General features: G+C 31.7%; 1 protein-coding gene across 1 annotated transcript in view; it reads left to right on the top strand.

Moving 5' to 3' along the window:
• LOC142333689 (uncharacterized) overlaps nt 1-17131 on the top strand; it is a 30750-nt gene extending 13619 nt beyond the window's left edge. Inside the window, exons 3-4 of the mRNA XM_075381114.1 lie at nt 8163-8261; nt 13711-17131. Coding sequence (XP_075237229.1) covers nt 8163-8261; nt 13711-14628 — 1017 coding nt within the window. The 3' untranslated portion in view covers nt 14629-17131. The remainder of the gene's footprint in view (nt 1-8162; nt 8262-13710) is intronic.
• The last annotated feature ends 3418 nt before the right edge of the window (nt 17132-20549 follow it).

The raw sequence follows: 20549 nt of genomic DNA, 5'->3' as shown, positions 1-20549 counted from the left end.
ATTTGGAATGAGGGTCATTTAGATCCATACTTTTATAGAGACATTAAACAAATTATGGCAGGCTATGTATTAAAGGTGCTAGTTAAAAATCTCGCTCCAAAAATACCAAGTAAGACGCCACTTATTGTCCAATAGGAATGTATTTTCTGATAATGATTCGTTTAAAATACGTTACCTTAGATACAGCTGGCAACCATGTAATATTAAAAGTCGATCAAAAAAAGCCTCGTCTGTCTATAGCAGGTTTAATGTATGTTATGCCGGGGAGGTAGAGTTAAAGAAATAAACCCAAATTATCACATCAATTGAAATTGATGAATGAAAAAATGATTTTAATTGAAAAAATGAATGAAATGAAAAATAAAAATAAAATTTTTGTTTAATTTTTACAGATAATATATATTTTAAATTACAAAATATTGGAAATACAAAATTATCCAACACTTAAAGAACTATATTTTTACTGTTTTTTAAATAAAAATAAGTATTATGTGTTATTATATAGATTAAAAATATTATGTATGTAATTTAAATATGTATATATAAATAAACTTAGTTTCGTAAAGTGAAGGTGTATGGTATATTTTATTTTAAATAAAAATAATACAATATGTAAAATCTTCTTTTTATTTATTACCACCGCCACACACAGTTATTTCATCCTTTAAATTTTTTACATATCCCACTTTCTAATATCTGTTTCATTAGATAAAACAATAATATCAATGTTATATTTATTTCTTATGATAAACAATTATAAAGATCAGGTGTTTCACCATGAATACCACACAATCTGAAGAACTTGTGTTTTTTAAAATGTCTTTTTTGAGGACTCTGAATCTTGTATTTACCACTGCACTGTGTTGACTTGATCCACTTTCAGTGATGTTGCGACGGCATACTTTCACTTGCTGATTGTCAAATCTTTAATGGAATATCTTCCATAACTAAACTGCATGTCTCTAAGTACGACTTATAGGCCCATGCCTAATTATTAGCAGATAAATCAATTCCATTTTTATCGTCAAGTGTTTGCAGATGTAAGTATCGTTAGCGTACAACAAATCGTATGAATATTCTATTTCTATTTTTGTATCTATTTTATATACAGCAACTGATTCTTGAATATTATCATTTTTCATATTGTTAACAAAACTATTACAAGGTAAAATTCTAATATGTAAAGAAGGTGGCAAAACACTACCGCCATATTTGTAAAATCCATGTGACATACTTCGACACTGTTTGATGTAACTTTTATATGGAAGATAAACATTAATAGCACTAAATGTAGTCGGTACACTCATTACAGGAGACAAAGCATTGGCCTTAAATGGAATTGCACATATATAATTATTTTTAATTTTCAAATGTATAGCTGATTTATCTGTTCTGAATGGTGGATATGTTTTACGTGGTTTTCATACAGAAACTTGCAGCCAATATTCATATGTGATAGGAGTATTATGCTTAAAGCTTTCTTTTTCCTGTTCAGCCTCTGGGAATTACCGTTCACGTATTACTTCGGAGGATAATATGTATGAGTGTAAATGAAGTTTAATCTCAGTTCGACCATTCCTGAGATGTGTGGTTAATTGAAACCCAGCCACCAAAGAACACCAATATCCACGATCTAGTATTCAAATCCATATAAAAATAACTGCCTTTACTAGAACTTGAACGCTGGAACTTTCAACTTCAAAATCAGCTGATTTGGGAAGACGTGTTCATCACTAGACCAACCCGATGAGTTAGGAGTATTAGGTTGTCCGTTATTAAATCCATATAAACAAACTTCCATCATTATTTCAGGTAAAGTGTCATGTCCTGCCTGATTATTACAATGTTTACCAGCCGTGAGGTGTAGCAACATCTCGACTATGGTTGAAGAAAGTAAATGTCATGCAGGACTCTATGATGGAGCTGAGTGGGAGTAGGAAGTCTGTCCACCTCTCCCTAGTGGACCAGACGGAATTCGTAATTTGACCTAAGTCTGGGGTATAAACTAAAATGTGTTCACTAAGAGAGCTAGGAGTAACTCCGTTGTTGCGAGCAACATTGCTGGTGGTATGTTGTTTTTTCTATTGCCTCGATCAAAGCAACATTTACAAATTGGCGCAGTGTTTATGCTTTCGTGAACTTGGTTAGCTAGTTTAAAGGGCAACGATGTAGGACATTCAAAATGTCCATATGAGGCCTGCAGCAAAGGCAAAAGCTGAGTTAAAAAAAAATAATAAAATCATTGATGTAAATGTCTACCGAGGCATTTACAATGGTGAATCCAAACCAAGGCCTGGCTTATTACTGTGAGGTGTAATCAGTGGATGGTCTATAAGACGACTTCCACTAAAGCCCATCAATGCAAGGAATGGTTGGGTGTGGCAACCGAAATCGTCACAAGGTGAGCGTCTTCTCCTACGGGGGTTGGGATGTAATATAAATTTAATGGTAATTGATTATCAAACAAACACTGTATTTTAGCGTAATCAATTGGCGATCCTGTAGCTTTATCACCATACCATTCATAATCATAGTTCAGATTATTTAGACTGACTGCAGTTGGTATCATCAGATATTATCTGCTGACCATTTATATTTAACATCTATACCTTGATATTTATTTTCAAAGCAAATGCGTGTGCACAAATCATAAATTGTTCATTATTAGCAGGTTGTCCTTGTGTCGAATTCACAATAAATAGTAATATGAACCCAATCGGTGTACATACTGATTAATGCTCATTTCACTTTCACCGTAACCGGTAGATTATTAAATTCTGCTTTAGATAAATACCATAGTAAAATATTTACTGGAAAGTAAGCGAACGGAGTAGTGATTAAGTTTATTTTTATATTATTATTAGCCTTATGGATGGTTTCTAAATGTACAAATTGATAACCACAAGTCCACATTAAACAATGAGTAAACACTAATATACCTTTTTTAAATTGACTAATCGGTAAATGTACAAATGATGTTATACTGCCATCGCCTCCCGAAGAATTTCCTACCACTGCTGATTCTTACACTTTGTTGCCTTCTATTTTCATTTTTTTTGCCAATTGTACAGTATTCGTATCACTCGCTCCACAAGATGTTCTTACTGACATTAGGATAATGTATTCATACAAAACTCTCAGCGATATATTTTGTAGTAAGGCCTGTGACACTGAGAATGCTCTGCTAGTTGCCAGTCTGAACAGTCCCCAGCAAAAGAGTAGATTGCTTCCCTATCTACAGTTCAAATATCACTCAGGTGGTTGCGCGTTCTTAGATGAGATTGCATTTCTGGGCGATCTGATCATTTACATCAATAGGTTCACCATTGTCAATTGGATTTCCTGGTCCTAAATATCTGTGACCCGGTAACATAAAATTCATAAAAAATAGTTTGCATGTGACATATTCAAGCCATATATGTTACTTACTATATAGTACTATTTATACATATATATATTCTTCTTACTTACTTATATAGTAACTTCTCCATTCTTCGAAATCAGTCTTTAAAGAAATTCAACCATGTTTTGTCGGAAATGTGGGCACATTCATCATCCCAACCTCTAAAGAGGTCATCATGACTCATAAAATGCCTCCCTTTCATCTGGGCATCAGTGCGAGGTTACATGGGTCGAGATCAGGACTTTAGGGAGGGTGCTTTAACAATTTTATTCCAGTGCTGGCCAAATATCCTGAGTAAACACTGGAGTATTATTGTGATGAAGAATCCATGTGCCTATCCTTGAGTTTTGGTGTAACTTCTTGAGAGCTTTGACAACTTTAGGCAGGCATTCGTCAGTATAAACATTTCCGTGTAACTATCTTCCAAGTTTTCAACACAACTTGCTTTAAAACTCTTCTCCCATTAAAAAATAACGGCCACCATTTTCTTTTTCATTGATCAGGATTTTCGAAAAGCCATTGGAGTCTTCTCATCTTCAAAATAATAAAGCCAAGTTTTCTCACCTGTCGCAATACTGTTCATATAAGATTTCCCATTTTAAAATTTTTTCAGTATTTCATGCTGTTATGATATACAACGTGTCATCTGATCGTCAGTCAAGTTATATGGTACCCAAGGACCCTTCTGCTTAGTGGTAGGTCACATGCTTGTCTATCTAGCATTTTTCTTACTACAGCAACGTTTCCCTCGATCACAGACAAAAATGGTTGATCTGACGACCATCCTTGGAATATCTTCATGGCTGAAATTTCCTCTTTCAAATTCTCGGCACTACCTAAATATTGTTCTTTGATGAAGACAATCCTCTATAAGCACAGAAGTCATTTCCTGTAAACACTGATTAATGCTTAGCCCATGTCCAATATTGCCCTGTATTCAGTTTTCGACCACAACGACATCACTAGTTCTTTTCACCAATACAGCTAAAAGTAATTGACTAGAGTGGCTGCAGTACAGGTTGGGACCTATCTAAATAACCAGTAACTTGTAACCACCTGTGATGATACATTCTGTCATATTGCAATAATTTCTTAGTGCTCTTTGTAAATAAACTTAATCGGAAACAAGCAAAAGTTTGATTTTTATTTAAAATAAAATACCAAAATGTGGCAAAATATTATATCATTCTAAACTAGACAAAAAATTAGTTATTTCAATTAGACATTTTAATCAATTTACATAACGGTTATATTTAAAATTATTTTTTTTTATTAAATTTAGTGAAGTCATCAAAATTTTATACATATAATTATTTTATTAATACTATTGTTATTTAATAAATTCAGATTTGTCGTGTTTGGTTGATTAATTCTACTATTTTTTGGTATTATTTTACTATTAACCTTTTGACCACCAGACCGGAAGTGAGAAATGGTGCTCTTATATCTAAAACTTATTACTTAAGAATTTATTTTTTTAAAAACTAAAACGTTTCACATGCAAATTCATTTGGGTTTTTCATTTTGAATTCAGGAAATTATGTTTATAGGTTAATATTATATGATCTATTTATTTATTCTTTTTTTTTTAATAAAAACTTTTTATTAAGTTATTTAACTTAATTATAAGTTACAACTGTTTTCTGTTTTAATTAGTAAAAATTCTATTACAGAAAAAAAATTTTTAAACCTTTAAGTCCTTTTGAATGAGGGTTGGTGTGTAAAATAACTGTATTAAGTTCTTCTACACTACTAATAAATATGTTTTTTTGATTTCATCTCAGTTGTATAAAAAGTTACGTCAATATAAAGGTATTATTATTTTGATTATTTTAGTAGAATAAAAAAAGAAACCATCAAAGTCCATAAAATAAATATGGAAGTACATTATTTTATAGATAGAATGACATTTCATAAGTGGAAATTTAATTGTACTATACTCATGATTACAGAAATTTGATGTAATCAGATCAAAAAATTCAGCGTTAACTGTTGTTGTTAGTTGCACTTGATCTGTCATTGAATAAGTTAATATTACCATCCATAATTAAGCTTAATATAAAAAATTATTGTGATAGTATACTATTAAACAAAATATGTTTGGTTGTAAAGTACAATCAATAGATACTAGATAGAGTTAACAACTGTTGTTTCCAGTTGGTCTGAATGTGTCATTACAAGAGTTAATAATCTGCAGACATGAGATGATAATATTTATGTACTTGTTCCCAGTGTCCATCACTGCCTGTTCCGACTTGACCATTACGAGTGCCAAGTCATTGGCAAACCCGTTTAGGGCTGCCCCCAACAGGAATTCAATGAATAGGATTTCATTATAGATGATATTCCACAGTATTGAGCCCCGTAGAATACCATAAATATCCTGATCCTGCACCTCTCCCTCGATTGAATAACATGTCGCCAGCCTTTCAGAGAGGTAGCATTCAGTGTAATTAATGATTAAAAAAAATCAAATAATATTTTATACAGGCAATACAACAGAAATTATGAATAAAGACATTTAGGCAGTATTTTAAATGTATACAATTAATAACAATTTCATCATTATTTATTAAGAAATAATTGATTGTAGGCAAATAGATTTTTAAAGAAATTTTAACTTGTGATTGTAACAAGAAATAGAACAAGCTAGTTTGTGAAAGTCTGTAGAACAGCATTATTTGAGTGTAAACAATTCTACATCGGACTTAAGTCTGTGGAGGGATTACCAGATTTAATTCATTACTTTTAATGATTAAATAAAGGGTAAAGTAGTTTTTAATTGAACAAAATGTAAAAACAAATTCTTTTCTCACCCAAAAAAATTCTTTAAAATTGTTCTATCCATTAAAAATTACAAATTGTACATAAAGCCTTATCACCTAACTGTTTTCCTAATCTGTATCGTTTATTTATTTCACACTGGTAATTTCTTGCTTTTGCGTAACTACAATCTACCCATTCGCTCTTTTTTTTATGTTGAAAATTATTTTTATAGCTTATGAAAAATACAACGTTTGACTGGATTATAGTATATTATATTTCTTGCTTTTGCGTAACTACAATCTACCCATTCGCTCTTTTTTTTATGATGAAAATTATTTTTATAGCTTATGAAAAATACAACATATGACTGGATTATAGTATATCGGGTCAGATGATAAACTGCATCCATTATAACTGACTGTTCTATAACTTCTGAAATACCTCAGGGATGAAGGATATGAGGTAAAGTAAAATTCCCTTTCCCAAACCCATGTTCAATGAACTAGATTTTATAAATGACCTAAATTGAGAAACTAGATTCAATTCGTTGTATGCTGTTGGGCATTTATTAATGGCTAATGACAATAGTAATTGATGTCACTTAAGATATTATTGAAAAAAATTAACAAACATTATAATAATCTTGAATTTCAACATGCATGTATGTTGAGGCTCTGCAGCTAAACCACTTGACGGTAGTCAAAGGGTACAAGGTTTTCTAACTTTGAATGTACATCACAGAATATCACAAACCCCTGGTGCGTTAATGCCCAAGGACACCTCTATTTGTTGGTAGGTCACATGTCTGTCTCAAGCATTTTTCATACTACAGCAATGTTTCCCTCAATCACAGACATAGATGGTTGACATGTCCAAACTCAGGAGGAAACTTTAGATGATGTTTCAGCAGAATTAAGGTAGACTGTTCAAATGTATAACAGAATTCAAATAAACTGTTTCAGCATTTCTGAACTATATCTTTTCTTGAGAAAGAGCAATTAAGTATGGACTCTTCTGCAGGCCTACCAGGCTATTCCCAGAATAGCAACAGCATGATTATTGTACCTTCCCTCTGCCGTTGTATGCAGCAGTGATGATACATCCAGCAAAGTATCGGCTTCCATGTCTCATACTTCATGAAAAAAATCATGGTATACAGAGCTAAATTGATGGAAAATTTCATAGTTGAATTCAATTTAACGCAGTGATTTTCTACATCAACCAGCTCTTTGCTCTATTCAGCAGTGGATAAAGTAATTATCCAGATAGATAGACATGTATATAAAGAAGAAGAACGGATGTATAACAAAAGTTTTGTAACACTTTAAATATAATCTACTGTGGTATAAACAACCTGTCATTTATAACCTAGAGGATCTAACAGTTAGAAATCATTTTTGTCTTCCTCTATCACAGTATATCTAATTAATTTATTCTGTTGATAAAATTTAATAGTTATTTTGTAATGTAAAATTTTTCATAAGAATGTCTGAGCAGTTCTTGAATCCTTGTCATAATTGTAATTCTTTTCCTTGATATTATACCATCACTGTCTGCTTCTATTTACCTAATCCTTAAATAATGTGTTTATTTGTATAATTCACTAATATTCAGATTAATTCTTTTGATAATCTTATTATCAACAGAATTATTGGCATCTTTACCCTTCACTGACTATAATATCTAACCTCACATGCTTATGAAAAAAAAAAAATTTTAATAAATATTGAAAAAATTATTTGTTTTTCTTTTCGATTTTGGCCTCTGAAAGATCATGTTCCAATGTTCAACTTTTTTGCAGTTTTCTCTTTGCGCATTATTCTCTCATTCTTTGAGCTTGCTGTTCTCTTCTTTCTTTCAACCATTTTTGGGCACAGTTATTTTTTTTACCTTTCTTTTTTTTGAAAACCCTGTTATTATTAATTCAAGAGAGATACAGGGTTTTTCATTGTAATTGTTGTTCTATAATTAAATGAAATCTTTTGTTTTGCAGGTGACTTATAATGAATTTGATTCAGAACTGGTAACGGAAGAAGATCCACTGAGTTTAGATTCAGTTAAATCAATCAAAGAAGAACAGGATGAAGAAGTGGTAATATATATTTGTGTTGTAATATGAGGTTTATTCAAAAAGTTGCCCAACTTTTTATTGTGTCTGTGTGAAGTCATACCGTTGCACAGTAAATGATGTTGTTTAATGGTGTTCTACATGACTAATCTCTGCTATAAATCATATTATTCTATTTTGGTTATACTACAACTGTGTGTGTAATATGTTTTTAGATTTGAGATGGCTGTTATTCAAGAACAGAAATTTAATATTAAATTTTGTATAAAGCTTTAGAAAAATTTTCATAATTTATTTAAACGATGAAATAAGTTTATTTTAATCGATACATGAGCTTCATATATGCATTGTCACGGTTGGTTTAAGTGATTTAAAATGATTTAAGGATAGCCATCAGTCAGTAGCAGATTGACACACATTCAAATGTGTCACCAACTTCACATGGCAAGTCTCAACGTTGCACATTCCTAAAATTGTATTCATTCTTTGATTGGTCAAGAAATAGCAGAAGAGTTAAACACTAATAATCATGTATGACATGTACAAAAAAAAAACAAATCATAAATGCACTGGGTAGTTGTAAATTTGTAAAGAATGTTTGACACTAGCTTGCTTCATTATTTTTAATCAAAAGACACAGTGCTTCCTCAAGTACTCTGTACATCTGATCTGCCTCTAGCAAATTTTTCTTATTTTTCAAGTTGAAGCACTTCATTGAAAGGATAAATTTTAAAAAAATATTGACGATGGATTCTTTTGCAGGCCTAACAGGCTATTTCCAGAAGAGCAACAGCATTGAGATCATTGCTTTACCTCTGGAGGGAAATTAGCTCAAAAGTAGGAAAGGCTTATTTAAATTGGGTTAAATAATTTATAATAAAAAAAAAAGTTTGAAAAAATTTGAACAGACTTTATGTGTTATTTTTGTTTTTTTTTTTAATTTGTAATTTATTTTAGCTTTAATCTCAAATTTTTTATTATTTTATAAAAAAAAATCATATTACTCTTGAAAAAATAAGATTAAATTAATTCTTAACGCACCAATTTTTGGGTGATTTAGCTAAATTTTTATTGATCAATTTTAAAAATATTATCAGGACCTGAATAAGATGGTAAACTGCTTTTTCTTATAATCATACAGTTCTTCACTATATAGAATGTCTCAAAGAGTAGCATCTTGGAAATTGAAAGATGTAATTTTGAATAAAATGCCAGTGTTTGAAGCCATTCTGGGAATTGAGGTCAGAATAATATAGATCCTAGGATCAGTCTACAGCAACAATTTCCAAACTTTTCCAACTGATACACACTTTTAGAGGAAATAATCACCTCTACTACAAATAAATGTAGTTAGAATGAAACAAAAAAGTATTTAACATTTGTTTTAATAAAAGATATATATGAGGGCCAGTTGAAATGTAATGTTCACAAGAACATAATGGGAGAACAAAGTTTCTATTGTTACGGGTCAAGTATGGCCGCTATGTCAACGCATCAAAAACAATGTGATTGAATTTTTAATAGGAAAAGTGAATGCTTCTGATTATATTCATAGTCATCTAAAAGCCATTTATGGTGATGAACGTATATCAGAAATTTTTTGCCAAAATATTTCTCTTGACAGTGTTCTGGGATTCCATACACATGTACACGATTACTATCTGGATGGGGAGTTGACTGAAAATCCTATGTGATATGTAGGGATATTAAAACACCTTAGGAGAAATGTGAATTATGCTTGACAATCCATAAGGGCCAGTAATTATGCAAAACAATAATGTTTGGCCACACATATCAGATGCAACTGCTAAAGTTTTTGGGAAGTTGAAATTTGAACCTATTTCACACCCTTCATATTAGCAGATTTCATGTCCTGTGATATTCATTCCTTTCTGCAATTAAAGAGGGATATTAAGGTTATTTATTATACCATGGATGATGAACCAAAGAATGCAATGAGGTCATTGATGAAGAAAAGACTGCCAGCCTCCTTTGATGGAATGAGAAAACTGTTTTCACCGTTAGGAGAACTGTGTAGTTTTAACTGGTGAATTCATGGAAAAATAAATGTAAGTTTTTTCTAGAAAACAAAATGTACTTTTATTCCATATTTGTTGCATTTGACTATCTTTTTTCATTTGCAAGATATGAATATCTTTGAAGTTCACAGCTCATATCATCAATGCGACACATGTTGAAGTTTTTAGTTAAGATTTCATGGCAAGCCCCATAACTAATTCCAATCATCTCTCACAATTCATGGATTTTTTGGCAACTGTATTCATGAATAACTTCTAGAGATTTTTTTAAATATTTTCCATTATTCTGAGGTTGATCGACTCCTTGTAAGTAACTGTTACTTCAGCAGAAACTTTGCTTTGAAACTTTCATGCCTTCAAAGACTTCTGCTCATCCTTAAAAATGTTTTATAAAATCCTAATTAACCTATTCGAATCGTATGATGCCCAGAGGTTGTCACACAATTTTTTGGCATATAATTCATATAACGGGTTGCAGTGCTCCATATTCATGTATACATTTCAGTTCGTAGCTCATAGATGGAATTGTAATTCATTCTGAAGTGAAGTGCTGACATCTAATTTTCACAAATCCCCATTTCTAGCTTTTTTCTGCTTTTTATCGAAATAAAATAATCTCTGATTGTATTTTTTTGATGACTTCAGTAGCCATCATGGCAGAGAAAACATTTTGTGGTGATGATGAGGAAGAATTGACAAAGCATTCTAAACAGTGATAATGAATTTAGTGATTTTTCTGATGATGAATCAAAGTCTGAAGAAAGTTGTAGTAATAATACTAGTGAATCTAGCGATGAAATTAGTGAGAAAAGCGATGATGATAATAATAATGATGCACCAAGCCCTTCTAAGCGTGTATGTACTGCAACGCAGAAAAATCAAAGTGATTTGAATTGAACAAAAACTAACCCCATTATATATTCTTTTACCAAACATAGTGGCGCTTGTGAAGATGTATTGAATAAGTTTGAATCAGATTCACCTTCACAAATTTTTTCAGAATATATAAAACCTTTGTTAGATAAAATTTGTGGTGAAACTAATACATACGCTACAAAGCAACTGAACAATCCCGTTAGGAAAAAGTTGAAAGATGATGATAATTGGTTTCAAACTACTGCAGATATAATTTTCATGTCACAGGTGTATAAATCGCATATTCAATTGTATTGGAGTAGAAATAGATGCATTGACTCACGTATATTTCGCGAAACAGTGAGCAGAGAGATTCAAACTAATTTCACTACTGACAACAATGAAAATGATAAATTGAAAAAAATTAGGCCTGTCATATAAAATTTTTCTACAGAATTTTCTGAATTACATTTCCCTTCTCAGAACATAGCTTTGGATGAAAGTCGAATGAAATTCAGAGGTCACCTTCAGAGATCTAAACGATCAAGATTTGGAATAAAATTTTACAAAATTTGTGAATCTATTTGAGGCGATTGTTTATATTTCAAAATGTATATAGGTGATGATATGACAAATCCTGCTCTTCCTGCCAGTACTAATGTGATCAGCATGTTGAACCATTGTTGGACTGAGGTCACACATTGTTTTTAGATAATTGGTATTCTCCAGATTTATATAGAAGGCTAATAGAGAGAAAACAAATGTAATTTGAACTGTGGGACATTTTCAGTGAAATATCTTTATTGGTTGATTTTATATATATTACTGTGTTCCCCAACATACTGCCAGGAGATTAAATATGATTTCTAAGTCAGCTGTGTAGGCATTTAAATATGACATCATTGGGTTAAGCATTCCAAAATTTTGGTAGCTCTATGGTTGCTATCAATGATTGGTATTACTCATAATATAAAATCATATATATTGTTTGAATGCATATGAGGTATATTAAACAAGTAACAAGAATTTTTGTTTTTTGGAAAGAATTTTATTTATTCGTCTACTTTAATGTTATCCCCTTCAAAATAGTTCTCATTAGATAATATACACTTATACCTGTGCTTTTTCAATCCCCAAAACACTTGTGGAACACAATCTTTGGAATAGTGTTTAGTTGTTTCAGCTATTCACTTTTAATCTCATCTATACTTGTAAAATGACGGCCCTTTAAGGTTGTCTTTTATGTTTGGGAATGGAAAAAAGTCACACAGGGCCATATCTGGTGAATATGGTGGCTGGGGTATCATTACAGTTTTGTTTTTGGCTAAAAATTAATTGATGAACAAGCAATGAAGTATGAGCAGGCATATTATCGTGGTGCAAAAGCCATGAATTGTTTTACCACAAATTCGGGTGATTTTTTTGAATTGCTTCATGCAAATAGTGTTGAAATTGTAGGTAATACTCCTGATTGATCGTTTGACCTTGTGGCAAGTACTAATGATGCAATATGCTGTTAAAATCGAAGAACACGGTGAGCACAACCTTCACATTTGATCGTACTTGTCGAGCTTTTTTCGGTTTTGGTGATCCAGAATGCCTCCACTGGGACGATTGAGCCTTAGTTTGACATCATATCCGTAAACTCGTATTTCATCATCTGTTATGACACGTTTCTGCATCCATTCGCCGCTGTTTTTATTCGAAATTCAACGATTTTGGAACAAATTTTGCTGTCACACGTTTCATACCCAAAACATCTGAAAAAATTTCATGGTATGACCCAATTGAAAAACCAACATCATCAGAAACTTCTGTGATTGTGATTCGACGATCATTCATAGTCATTTCTTTCAGTTTTTCCATGTTTTCATCGGTTGTTGATGTGCTGGGGTGTCCGGGGTGCTCGTCATCTTCAACGTTTTCACGACTTTCTTGGAAACACTTATACCACTCGTAAACACTTGCTTTACTCACAGCAGACTCACCAAAACCAATATTTAACATTTTTAAAACATTACTACACTTTATTCCATTCTTATAGCACAATTTAATACAAATTCTCTGATCAATTATTTATACAAATAAAAAATTGCCAATCTTATCAAAACACGTGTTATCCTTTTGACAGCTGACAATAGACTAAACACCCAATATGGATAAAAATGTACAGTTACTTTTCAGATATGTTTACCAATACAACAACGAAAAAATCCCGAGAATCGGACTACAACCCGCGAAATTTCAAAATTCTCATTACTTTTTGAACACACCTTGTGTATATATACATTACATAAACTAACCAATAAAATTTTGGTATGTTAATAATTCTGTGCTGCTTCATCTTATATTATACTGCAGGAATGTTTTGATGGCATTATAATTTTAAGAAATATTTGAAGAGTTCAAAATAGTGACATTCCCAGTGGTATTTATTTAAGTAATGAAGTAGGAATAAAAGAAATATAATGAAAGGAGACTAATTCAAATCATTGTAGGTTACCCCTTTACCTAGAACCTATGTAACAGTGAAATGTGATCATTATAAGTATTATACAAATATGTTTTGTTTGTCACAGGTTAGTGATATGGATACAACAGAATATTCTGCAAAAGAAAATTTGAAGGATTCTTTACTGTTAAAACATTTTGTGTTTAATAGTGATGTAACTGCTGAAAATTACATGGAAAATAGTCATGGGAGTGTATCAGTGCAAATTAAGGATGTTGTCAAATTGAAATGTGAATTTTGTGATAAAATCTTCAATCATAAATGGAATTTTAAAGAACATGTCAATACTCATACTAAAGAAAGGGAATTTCTATGCAGTTTTTGCGGAAAGACATTTAGTAAAAAAAGTAATTTAACAGACCATATTAGAATTCATACTAAAGAAAAACTATTTGTTTGTAATGTTTGTCAAAAGTCTTTTACTCACAGTTCTACTTTGAAAACACATCTTAAAATTCATACTGATGAAAGAAGGTACGTTTGTAATTTTTGTCAGAAGTCTTTTACTCAAATCGGTAATTTAGCTACACACCTTAATATTCATACCAATGAGAGAACATTTGCATGCGAGTTTTGTAAAAAATCATTTCATCGTAAAGATCATTTAACATCACATCTTAAAATTCATACCAACGAAAGAAATTATATTTGTAATTTTTGTAAGAAGTCTTTTAAACAAAGTTCCGCTTTAAATACTCATCTTAAAATACATACAAACGAGAAAAAATATGTTTGTACTATTTGTCAGAAGATTTTTACACAAAAAAGTTACTTAACCGCACATATCAATATACACAATAATGATAAAAAGTTTGATTGCAATATTTGTGAAAAATCATTTCATCATAAATCTACTTTAAAGAAACATCTTGATGTGCATAACACTGAAAAAAGCTATTTTTGTGATTTATGTCATAAATCATTTAATTTTAAATCCAGTTTAATCGAACATTTTAATGATGTTCATAAAACTATTGCTAATTAAATCAATTAACTGATACTACATTTGTTTAACAAGGTCTTTAACAATAACCAAAAATTGGAAATATTAATTTCTTTGAATAGGCGAAGGATCTAATGTTGTCATTCATTGATAATGAAACTGCTCACAATAGCATCGTAAGGTTAATAATAAAAAGAATTTCAAATTAAAGAGATTTCAAAGGAATTAATGAAGGTGAAAGCAAGCAGTGTGTATGCAGAATAATATGAGGAATTAAAGTAGCTGAATTATTTGCTATAAAAGGACAGATTTGAAGCAGTGGAGTGCGTACCATCCTTTGTGTTTTTGGATGACATTCACTAGAGAAAGAAACATTGAAAATCAGAAATAAGCAAGAGAAATATACTATGATTCTTAGATGATATTGTGATTCTTGGACCAAGCAATGTGATAGTGAAAGAACAACTAGATGTAAGGAATATAAAGAATGAAATTGAAGTGCATAGGAAGAAGAGAAAGATAAATTTTCTGATGAGATATGAGAAAAGAAATAGGCATCAAAAAATTAGAGATAAACTGAATATAAGTAAAACTTTTTTTTATTTAACGAGAGAGATGAAAAATTAAATTTGGAAATTGACAACAGAATCGTACAAGCTGGCTGATTTTTCTAGATTGAGAGGAGCTTTCTGTGGAATGTTAATGATTAATAATTGGGAGGAAGTACTACATTTGTCATATTATACGCAAATTTTGACTTACAGTACAACTATATTGGTAACCACAGAGTGGTCACCAATTTTCAGTTCTATAAATTGAAAATCCAGACTACGGAAATTATACAAGGGTAAGTCAATTATTATCTGCAACGTAGTTATACATTTTATTACAATACAAATAGGAAACTTACATGTACATTATTTTTCAACATAGTCCCATTGCATTTCATCGCACTTGGTCCATCATTGCACAGGCTTCCTGATGCCCTCATAAAAGAAGGTTATCGGTTGAGCTGCGAGCCAGGAATGTACCGCATCTTTCACTGTTTCGTCTGAGGTAAATCGACGGTCCCTTAATGGCCCTTTGAGTGGACCAAATAAGTGGTAGTCAGAAGGGGCAAGATCAGGACTATACAGAGGATGAGCCGATACTTCAAAGTTGAGTTTCTGGAGCATTTCAGCAGTGTGGGCAGCAGTATGTGGACGGGCATTGCCGTTCAACAACACAACACCTTTCGACAGCAGTCCTCAGCGTTTGCTTCAAATTGCAAGCTTCAGATTCGCAGTAAGCATATCACTGTAATGCGCACTGTTTATTGTTGTGCCCCTTTCCTTATAATGTTCCAGTACTGGGCCTTGTAAGTCCCAAAAACTGTAAGCATCAGTTTTCCTCCGGATGGTTGGGTCTTGAACTTTTTTCCAGGACAAATTTGGATGTTTCCATTCTATACTCTGTCGTTTACTCTCCGGCTTGTAATGATGGATCCATGTTTCATCACCAGTGATGATTCTGTCTAAGAAGATGTCTCATTCGTTACTGTAGCGATACAGATGTTTTTGGCAGATGTCCAAGCACATTTGTTTATGCAACTGTGTGAGTTGTTTTGAGACCCATCTTGCAAAGACTTTATGAAACCCAAGTCTGTTGTGGATGATTTCGTAGGCAGAACCGTGACTAATTTGCAGATGATGTACCACTTCATCAGTAGTTACTCGTCTGTCTAAGAAAACCATGCCATGTGCATGTTCAATGTTTTCCTCATTTGTGGCGGTAAACGGTCATCCAGCTCCTTCGTCGTGTGTAACACGTGTGCTACTGTTTTTGAGTTTTTCAATCCATTCGTAGATACTCCATTGCGGCAACATACTGTTCCCATACTGTACCAAAAGTCTTTGATGAATTTTGGCCCCTGATACACCTTCCGACCACAAAAAACGGATCGCTGAATGTTGCTTATCTTTGGTGCAAACAGAAAGCGGAGCAGCCATGGTTAACAGCAGGACAGAGATAATGAAACTAACATAGCAGCATCAAACCTGCACAGACATAATAACAATTAAACCACGCATGCGTCATCTACGCAACACGACAGTACTACCAACATAAACAAAATAAATAAATAATGTAGACTTGCTGCTGAAATGGAAAATCTCAAGAAAAACTTATATAATGTACAGCAAGTTGGTTTGGATGAGAAGGAGAGTGAAGACTGGAAGAGTAGCGTAAAAGAGCGTTGTTGAAATGTGTGGGGGAAAGTCCACGAAAGAAAATCTGCACCATAGATGGATTACTAAAGTGAAAGAGGATGTAAGAAAAAGGGATATTCCAGGAATACTTCATGAAGAGTTACTGTAGCAAGTGGAAATGTAACTTCAATGATGCATACATTGAAATAAATTTGTTTGGAATATATGCTCCAAACACATTATTGTTTGCTGTACTATTTTACAGATTAGAAATAATATTATCTTACTAATGTACTTCATAATATGTCTAGTTTACAACAAAAAATTTATTGTTTATATTTTGAATAAATCTAAAGCTGTGATAATTTTTGTGGTCATTTAATATTATTATCCTTGTATTATTTTTAAATTTCAAATTATTTCACAAATTATTTATAAACCAACTTGTTTTTTTTTTGTAGACATTTAATTATAGGTGTCTCTAATACAAATTATAAATTGCACAGATAAAAAATCTATCCTAAAATCAATATAATTGTGATAAAAGCTGAAAATCCAGTTTTGGATGTATTCTAACTCTAGATGATTATTATTTGGTGTTATCCATGAGTTGCTGTTCCACATAAGAGGTGTGTTTCAGTGACAGGACTGGTAAATCATAAAAAAAATTAAGAAAATAAATAATCTGTTATATAGGATAATTCATGAAAAATGTAACACTTTCAGATGTTCTATTGGTGAAAATAAATAAGAAAGTTCATATAAACATAGGTTTGGAAATGCTTCATTAGAGTGTGTTGGGCTGGCAAAAGATTTTGCCCTTATTTCTGCTTGAAGGGGTAAAATGAAGCCAGATTGTAATTCTTGGAATTTAAATTTAGTGGTTTTATATAAAATCTGATTTTAAAAACTGAAAAAATCCCAACTGTATTTTTAGTATTTTCAAGAAATCTTATATAAAAGGCAAAAGATTGGGGCTTGAAAAAAACACTTTTACATTTGGTGTAAAGTAACTTTGTTAAATGTATGGTCATTGTAAAAGGTTGCAGTAATTTAAAAAAATCATTTCAGAAACTACTATAGGTAATAAACCTAGTATTTTTTTAAAAAATTCACCAACTCAAAACGCTTTTCCTGTACCTTATAAGTTTCAATATGAGCTTCATTGGTCACTCTACAGACCTCCAGCCTATAAATGACTTCTGCCCTGGTTCGTTGGATCACCACAGGTGTAAATTTGGCAATAGCAGTCGTAATCCATTGTCTTGAATATTGTACATTACTGTTTTTTTCAGTATAGACAAAGGTTTTAATGTATCTCCATAGAAAAAAGTCTGGGGATGTCATATCTATGGGCTTTTTGGATGCCAAAGCACAGGACTGGCCCTACCAATCCAACAATTAGGGAATCTTTGATTAAGAGCACGTCAAACACCTAGGCTAAATGGTGGTGGTACACTATCTTGTTGAAACTTTACAGAAAAACGTACATTTGTACATCTTCCTGTACGTATGTCAAAATAAACATTCCCTTTGATAGTAGGCTCATGAAAAAAGAATGGGCCAATCACACAGTTATACATCAAACCACACCGCACCACACATTTATTTTTGGAGAATCTCTGACATACTCGATAATTTCATTGAATTCCGGAGATTCCCATATCTACAATTATGCCAGTTGACTCAACCACTTACATGAAAAGTCACCTCATCTGTAAAGATAATGCGTTTTAAAAATGTTTCAGCATCATCAAAGTTATTAGAATTTTACTTGCAAAATCAACACGTTTAGGACTGTGCATAGGTTTAAGGTAAGGTATGTAAAAAAAACTTTTTGTATTGAATTTTTTAAAAAAATTTTGTTTAATTCTCTACTAGTTTATGAGATATGTTTTTTTTTTATGAGTTAATATACAAATACATAAAAGTTTTAAAAAACTTGTAGAAAATTTGGTTCTGATTAAATTGATATAAGTCCACAGAAACTAAATACAAATGTAAGAATTTCACAATTTTTTATTAATTTTTAACATGAATATTTTTCATTTTGATAAAACTGATGTATAGTTGTAGCAATTGTAGAAAGTCATTTAACATGAAGATTTGTCTTAGAAAATGAAGAAGATAAAAATTTTATTTGTAATTTTATAAAAAGATGCTTTATACTGGTGTCACTTTCACACAAAAAACTACTCAACTGAGCTGTAATTTTTCACAAACCCCAGTATTTAACCTCAAAATAGCATAGAAATGTTGCCATTACGTACTGTTTCATGATTTAAAGTCATTGTTGTTTGATTGGTAGGGCCAGTCCTCTGATTTGGTTTCCAAAAAGCCCAGATTTGACATCCCTAAATTTTTTTCTATGAAGATATATCAAAAACATCATCTATAGTGAAAAAAACAGGAATGTACAACATTTAAGACAATGGATTTCTGCTGCTATTGCCAAAGTTACGCCTGCAGTGATCCAGCTATCCTAGGCAGAAGTCGATTATAGGCTGGATGTTTGTAGAGTGACCAACAAAGCTGATATTGAAACTAATATTTCATTTAAAGTCTTGCAAATATAATAACCAGATTATGTTCCTTGCCAATATTTAAGAAAACTATGGTTGATCAAATCAAAATCAGAGACCACATGCAGTATTCAAAATTAAGTTTTCTGCAAAAAGGTCTAATCTTTTTCAATATCTCTTTCGATTATTGAGAAAAGTGGTTTAAAGATGCAATGATATACTGAACAGTGGCTCAACCTACAGCTATTATCACTGTTACTCTGTGTAAATCAACTGGTTGCATCTGCCTCAATTTTGGGACTAAAAAAATTAGAAACTAAGTACAGTCATTTCCTCATTGTGTTCATTGGGTAATGCTATTAACCATGCAAAATACATATGAAGGACGGGTAACCAGCTATAGCTATTTTTTTTAAGATGAGGGCTACTATTTTGAAACCCACATACTCATAAATTCAAGTCCTGTGCTGACCAAATTGTTTTGCTCTGTAGGAATTACAATACACAGATAGTTTATATAAATTGTACAGGCATTATTTGTATTATTCTCACAGCTATGACAATAATGAATAAGGGGGGTCCTGTCTAGATGGGAATGGCGAGTGAATTGAGCCCTAACTGATTGATTAGACTCACGTTAAGTGATAAAGTTACAACATAAATTTTGTAAAGTTATTTAATTGGAAGTTACATATCTTAATGTTGAAATGAAAAAGAAAAATATGAATGTAATTTAATCATAATCCTGCTTTAAAGAATAATTTTAAAATGTTTAATAATGAGAGAAGAAATGTTTGTAGAATTTTTGTGAAAAATTAACATTTAACATTGCATAATTCCACTCATACCATTGAAAACAATATGGATATGAATTCTGTCAAAAATCTAACAAATAATTAAACTTTCTGTAATGCCACAGAAATCATAGTGGAGTGATCTCACTCTTCCATCTAGAAGTTCCAAGTTCAAATACTAGTAAAGCTTTATGTTTTTTAACTAACAAAATTAGTTTTTATAAGTAAAATTATTTGTCAAAACAGAAGAGAGGTAGATATGAGTATTTGGGCATACACGTTTATCTATAGTTATCAGAATCTCTCCAATAAGAAACAGCATGGTGCGTTAGTTTGCTGTGTGTACTCATTTTTATTTGGAATGAAGCATACAAAAGATTCCTTCAATCGAATGATTTATCTAGAATTATATTTGTGTTTTGTAGATAATAAAGGAAAACATTGGGAGTTTAGAGCTGTGT

The sequence above is a fragment of the Lycorma delicatula genome, chromosome 13, assembly GCF_047948215.1.
Source record: "Lycorma delicatula isolate Av1 chromosome 13, ASM4794821v1, whole genome shotgun sequence".
NCBI classification, from domain to species: Eukaryota; Metazoa; Arthropoda; class Insecta; order Hemiptera; family Fulgoridae; genus Lycorma; species Lycorma delicatula.
This window is presented reverse-complemented; position numbering and strand designations above follow the sequence as displayed.